Below are 6,725 nucleotides of genomic sequence, written 5' to 3' on the forward strand. Positions count from 1 at the left end.
CATTTGATCCACCTAACAGCCTCCGTCCTAGACGGTCCTTTCCTTCCTCCCGAGACGGGTCCCCGGGGCCTGACCGCCGAGGGCAGCTTGGATCACCTGGGTCCAATCCCATCTGCTTCCCCAAATAAGCCAGTAGAGTCTCAAAAACGAAAGGAATGGTTTAATGGAAGCCCCGGGGCCCCCAGCTGGGAGGGCCACCGTCTGCCCGGCCCGTGGCTCGCCGGTCCCGCGGTGTCGGTCGCCTCCATGTCCCTCGGGGGGCTATCCTGGGCTCAGGCCTGGCACCCTCGGCCCACCCGGAGGAAGCCCCGCGTCCGTGGGGCACGCGTCAGCCTAGGGGGCACACAAGGAGGGGGAGGGAGGTTAAGGGGGGCTATGGGGAGACCCCTCCCCCAAACTCTCCCTTCCCCCAGCACTGCTAAGAGAGTGGGCCCGGAACCGGGCGGGGGGGGGCAAGGTTAGGCAGGGTGGGTCTGGATTCTAATCCTGCTCCTTTCAGGGGTCCTTCCTCTCTCCCTCTTCCCCCCGCCCCGCCCTCATCCACCCACCCCCCCTCTGCCTCCTGCTCTCCCCGTTTCTCCTCACGTGGACAGGGATTGTCTCCATTTGTTGCTGAATTGCACTTTCCCAAGCGCTGAGTCCAGTGCTCCGCACACAGGAAGCGCTCAGTAAATACGACTGCACAATAATAATGATGATGATAGCATTTATTAAGCGCTTACTATGGGCAAAGTACTGTTCTAAGCGCCGGGGAGGTTACAAGGTGATGAGGTTGTCCCACGTGGGGCTCACAGTCTTCATCCCCATTTTCCCGATGAGGGAACTGAGGCCCAGAGAAGCGAAGTGACTCGCCCAAAGTCACCCAGCTGACAAGTGGCGGAGCCGGGATTTGAACCCACGACCTCCGACTCCCAAGCCTGAGCTCTTTCTACTGACCACGCCGCTTCTCTAGGAATGAATTTGGGGGCGAGGCCGCAAGGGACGGAAGCAGCGCGGCTCAGGGCTGGGAGTCGGAGGCCGTGGGTTCGAATCCCGACTCTGCCACTTGCCGGCTGCGTGACCTCGTTTAAGTCACTTCACTTAGAGAAGCAACGGGGCTCAGTGGAAAGAGCGCGGGCTTGGGAGTCGGAGGTCACGGGTTCGAATCCTGCCTCCCCCACATCATCAATCGTATTAACTGAGCGCTTACTATGTGCAGAGCACTGTACTAAGCGCTTGGGAAGTACAAATTGGCAACCTATAGAAACAGTCCCTACCCAACAACAGTGGGCTCACGTCTGCTGTGTGACCTTGGGCAAGTCACTTCACTTCTCAGTGCCTCAGTTCCCTCATCTGTAAAATGGGGATTAAGGCTGTGGGCCCCACGTGGGACAACCTCATCTCCTTGTGTTCGCCCCAGCGCTTAGAGCAGTGCCTCGCGCATAGTAAGCGCTTAACAAATACCAACATTATTATTATTCTTCTCAGGGCCTCAGTTTCCTCATCTGGAAAATGGGGGTGAAGCCTGTGAGCCCCACGTGGGACCACCCGATCACTCTGGATCTACCCCAGCAGTTAGAACAGTGCCTGGCAACACTGTAAGCGCTGATTATTATTATTATTATTATTATTATTATTATTATTATTATTATTATTATTATCGGATCCCCAGGCCGGTCCTGACGGCGGGCGCGTGGCCCGGTGGAAAGAGCCCGGGCTTTGGAGTCAGAGGTCACGGGTTCGAATCCCGACGCCGCCACGGGCAAGTCACTTCACTGGGCCTCAGTTTCCTCATCTGTAAAATGGGGGTGAAGACTGTGAGACCCCCACGTGGGGCAACCTGATCGCCTTGTAACCTTCCCAGCGCTTAGGGCAGTGCTTTGCGCATAGTAGATGACGTCATCATCATTATTATTATTGTTGTTGTTGTTGTTATTATTATTACCTGGGCCGGGCGGGGTCACCGGCCTCACTCCTGCTTCTTGGGGTTGTTGACGGCCACGTAGTGATAGAGGACGACCAGCAGGAAGAGCGACACGCCCAGCATGTTGGCGAAGATGGCCAGCTGCACGTCCGTGATCATCCTGCGGGGGACGACGACCGCCACCGACCCGCTCACCTGGAAGGTTCAGCCCCAGGCTACGTCCCCGAGGCCGGAAGTGGGGCCGACGGCTCACCCCTCCCTAACGCCGCACTTCCGGCCGCTCTAGCCGCGAGGCCGCCCGCCTCGACTGCTCCCCGCGGGGGAGGGCGGGGGAGGGTTCCCGGGCAACCCCCCCCAGGGGGCGGGGCCTCTGTTGCCACGCCCCGCGCCCCCTGGTGGCCCTGGTGGCCCCGCGCCCCCTGGTGGCCCCACGCCCCCTAGTGGCCCCGCGCCCCCTGGTGGCCCTGGTGGCCCCGTGCTCCCAGTGGCCCTGGTGGCCCTGGTGACCCCGCGCCCCCTAGTGGCCCCGCGCCCCCTGGGGGCCCTGGTGGCCCCTCGCCCCCGGTGGCCCTGGTAGCCCTGCACCCCTGGTGGCACCATGCCCCCTGGTGGCCCTGGTGCCCCCGTGCCCCCTGGTGGCCCTGGTGGCCCTGGTGGCCCTGGTGGCCCCGCGCCCCCTGGTGGCCCCACGCCCCCTGGTAACCCTGGTGACCCCGTGACCCCCTGGTGGCCCTGGTGGCCCCACATCCCCTGGTGGCCTTGGTGGCCCTGCATCCCCAGTGGCCCTGGTGACCCCATGCCCCCTGGTGTCCCTGGTGGCCCCACGCCCCCTGGTGGCCCTGGTGTCCCTGGTGGCCCTGGTGGCCCCGCGCCCCCTGGTGGCCCCACACCCCCTGGTGACCCTGGTGACCCCGTGCCCCCCTGGTGGCCCTGGTGGCCCTGCGTCCCCAGTGGCCCTGGTGGCCCCACATCCCCTGGTGGCCCTGGTGGCCCCGCGCCCCCTGGTGGCCCTGGAGGCCCTGCTGGCCCTGGTGGCCCTGCATCCCCAGTGACCCTGGTGACCCCGTGACCCCCTGGTGGCCCTGGTGACCCCTCGCCCCCTGGTGACCCCGCGCCCCCTGGTGGCCCTGCGCCCTCTCTCCCTCCTCCCCCTCCCCCTCCCCAGCCCCCCCGGCCTTACCTCCTTCCCCTCCCCACAGCACTCATATATTTATTGTATTTATTTTATTTTGTTAATATGTTTTGTTTTGTTGTCTGTCTCCCCCTTCTAGACCGTGAGCCCGCTGTTGGGTAGGGACCGTCTCTAGATGTTGCCAACTCGGTATTTGTTAAACGCTTACTATGTGCAAAGCACTGTTCTAAGCGCTGGGGAGGTTACAAGCTGATGAGGTTGTCCTACTTGGGGCTCACAATCTTCATCCCCATTTTACAGATGAGGGAACTGAGGCACAGAGAAGTTAAGTGGCTTGCCCAAGGTCACCCAGCTGACATGTGGCGGAGTCGGGATTCGAACCCATGACCTCTGACTCCAAAACCCGGGCTCTTTCCACTGAGCCACACTGCTTCTCCGGACTTCTCCGTCTCTAGATGTTGCCAACTTGGAATTCCCAAGCGCTTAGTACAGTGCTCTGCACACAGTAAGCACTCAATAAATATGATTGAATGAATGAATGAATGGCCCTGGTGACCCTGCACCCTCTCCCCCTCCCCGTCCCCCCTGCCTTACCTCCTTCCCCTCCCCACAGCACCTGTATATATGTTTGTACGTATTTATTACTCTATTAATAATAATAATAATATTTGTTAAGCGCTTACTATGTGCAAAGCACTGTTCGAAGCGCTGGGGAGTTTACAAGGTGATTGGTTTGTCCCACGTGGGGCTCACAGTCCTCACCCCCATTTTACAGATGAGGTAACTGGGGCCCAGAGAAGTGAAGTGACTTGCCCAAAGTCACACAGCTGACAATTGGCAGAGCCGGGATTTGAACCCATGACCTCTGACTCCAAAGCCCGTGCTCTTTCTGCTGAGCCACGCTGCTACTCTATTTATTTATTTTACTTGTACATATTTATTTTATTTTGTTAATATGTTTTGTTTTTGTTGTCTGCCTCCCCCTTCTAGACTGTGAGCCCGCTGTCGGGTAGGGACCGTCTCTAGATGTTGCCAACTTGGACTTCCCAAGCGCTTAGTACAGTGCTCTGCACACAGTAAGCGCTCAATAAATGCGATTGAATGAATGAACGGTGGCCGGGGCTGTGAGCCGCCGGGGGGCACGGGGGGGCACAGCGGGCACAGAGGGGGCACAGAGGCGGGAGCGCGGCCGCTTCAGGTGAAGCAGTGTGGCTCAGTGGAAAGAGCCCGGGCTTTGGAGTCAGAGTTCATGGGTTCAAATCCCAGCTCTGCCAATTGTCAGCTGGGTGACTTTGGGCAAGCCACTTCACTTCTCTGGGCCTCAGCTACCTCATCTGGAAAACGGGGGTTAAGACTGTGAGCCCCACGTGGGACAACCTGATCCCCTTGTAACCTCCCCAGCGCTTAGAACGGTGCTTTGCACATAGTAAGCGCTTCATAAACCCCATCATTATTATTATTATTATTTAAGTCTCTGGGCCCCTGGCCCAGCTGGGTACAGCCGGTGGGCTTTGCCAGGCCGGAGCCCCCTGCCAGGTGCTTCCTCTCGGCTCTGCCCGGGTCACCCGCCTCCCAGGGCCGCCGGGCACGGGGCAGCCCCTCCTCCAATTGCCCAGAAAAAGTCCCGCGTCGGAGCCCGGCCTCGGAGTGGGAGTCGGGAGTGGACAGGAAAAGTCAGTCAGTCGTATTGATTGAGCGCTGACTATGTGCAGAGCACTGGACTAAGCGCTTGGAAAAGCACAAGTTGGCAACAGATAGTCATTCAATCTTCTTGATCGAGCGCTGACTGTGTGCAGAGCACTGGACTAAACCCTTGGAAAAGCACAAGTTGGCAACAGATAGCCATTCAATCTTCTTGATCGAGCGCTGACTGTGGGCAGAGCACTGGACGAAGCGCTTGGAAAAGTACAAGTCGGCAACAGATAGTCATTCAGTCTTCTTGATTGAGCGCTGACTGTGTGCAGAGCACTGGACGAAGCGCTTGGCAAAGCACAAGTCGGCAACAGATAGTCATTCAATCTTCTTGATTGAGCGCTGACTGTGTGCAGAGCACTGGACTAAGTGCTTGGAAAAGCACAAGTCGGCAACAGATAGCCATTCAATCTTCTTGATTGATTGAGCGCTGACTGTGGGCAGAGCACTGGACGAAGCGCTTGGAAAAGCTCAAGTCGGCAACAGATACTCATTCAATCTTCTTGATCGAGCGCTGACTGTGGGCAGAGCACTGGACTGAGCGCTTGGAAAAGCACAAGTCGGCAACAGATAGTCATTCAATCTTCTTGATTGAGCACTGACTGTGTGCAGAGCACCGGATGAAGCGCTTGGAAAAGTACAAGCCGGCAACAGATAGTCATTCAATCTTCTTGATATTGAGCACTGACTGTGGGCAGAGCACTGGACTAAGCGCTTGGAAAAGTACAAGTCGGCAACAGATAGTCATTCAATCTTGATCGAGCGCTGATTGTGTGCAGAGCACTGGACTAAGCGCTTGGAAAAGCACAAGTCGGCAACAGATAGCCATTTAATCTTCTTGATCGAGCGCTGACTGTGGGCAGAGCACTGGACGAAGCGCTTGGCAAAGTACAAATCAGCAACAGATAGTCATTCAATCTTCTTGATCGAGCGCTGACTGTGTGCAGAGCACTGGACTGAGCGCTTGGAAAAGCACAAGTCGGCAACAGATAGCCATTCAATCTCCTTGATTGATTGAGCGCTGACTGTGGGCAGAGCACTGGACTAAGCGCTTGGCAAAGTACAAATCAGCAACAGATAGTCATTCAATCTTCTTGATCGAGCGCTGACTGTGTGCAGAGCACTGGACTGAGCGCTTGGAAAAGCACAAGTCGGCAACAGATAGCCATTCAATCTCCTTGATTGATTGAGCGCTGACTGTGGGCAGAGCACTGGACTAAGCGCTTGGCAAAGTACAAATCAGCAACAGATAGTCATTCAATCTTCTTGATCGAGCGCTGACTGTGTGCAGAGCACTGGACTGAGCGCTTGGAAAAGCACAAGTCGGCAACAGATAGCCATTCAATCTCCTTGATTGATTGAGCGCTGACTGTGGGCAGAGCACTGGACTGAGCGCTTGGAAAAGCACAAGTCGGCAACAGATAACCATTCAATCTTCTTGATCGAGCGCTGACTGTGGGCAGAGCACTGGACTAAGTGCTTGGAAAAGCACAAGTCGGCAACAGATATAGTAATTCAATGTTCTTGACTGAGCGCTGACTGTGTGCAGAGCACTAGACTGAGCGCTTGGAAAAGCACAAGTCGGCAACAGATAGCCTTATGAGACTTATTTAGACTGTGAGCCCACTGTTGGGTAGGGACTGCCTCTATATGTTGCCAATTTGTACTTCCCAAGCGCTTAGTACAGTGCTCCGCACACAGCAAGCGCTCAATAAATACGACATTGATTATGAGAAGCAGCGTGGCTCAGTGGAAAGAGCCCGGGCTTTGGAGTCAGAGGTCATGCGTTCGAATCCCGGCTCCGCCACGTGTCTGCTGTGTGACCTTGGGCAAGTCACTTCTCCGAGCCTCAGTTCCCTCATCTGTAGAATGGGGATGAAGACTGCGAGCCCCACGGGGGACAACCTGATCACTTTGTATCCCCCCTCAGCGCTTAGAACGGCGCTTTGCACATAGCAAGCGCTCAACAGATGCCGACACTATTATTATTATTATTCA

General features: G+C 56.7%; 1 protein-coding gene across 1 annotated transcript; it reads right to left on the reverse strand.

Annotated features, from left to right (window-relative positions):
• Positions 1-140: 140 nt before the first annotated feature.
• OST4 (oligosaccharyltransferase complex subunit 4, non-catalytic) lies at positions 141-2,125 on the reverse strand. The gene is made up of 2 exons (XM_038751679.1): positions 1,925-2,125; positions 141-333 (listed from the first exon to the last, which is right to left on the reverse strand). Exon 1 carries the CDS (start codon positions 2,060-2,062, stop codon positions 1,949-1,951), a length of 114 nt encoding a protein of 37 aa, XP_038607607.1. The 5' UTR covers positions 2,063-2,125; the 3' UTR covers positions 141-333; positions 1,925-1,948.
• Positions 2,126-6,725: the final 4,600 nt, after the last annotated feature.

The sequence above is a fragment of the Tachyglossus aculeatus genome, chromosome 9 (genome assembly GCF_015852505.1).
Source record: "Tachyglossus aculeatus isolate mTacAcu1 chromosome 9, mTacAcu1.pri, whole genome shotgun sequence".
Lineage (NCBI taxonomy): Eukaryota > Metazoa > Chordata > Mammalia > Monotremata > Tachyglossidae > Tachyglossus > Tachyglossus aculeatus.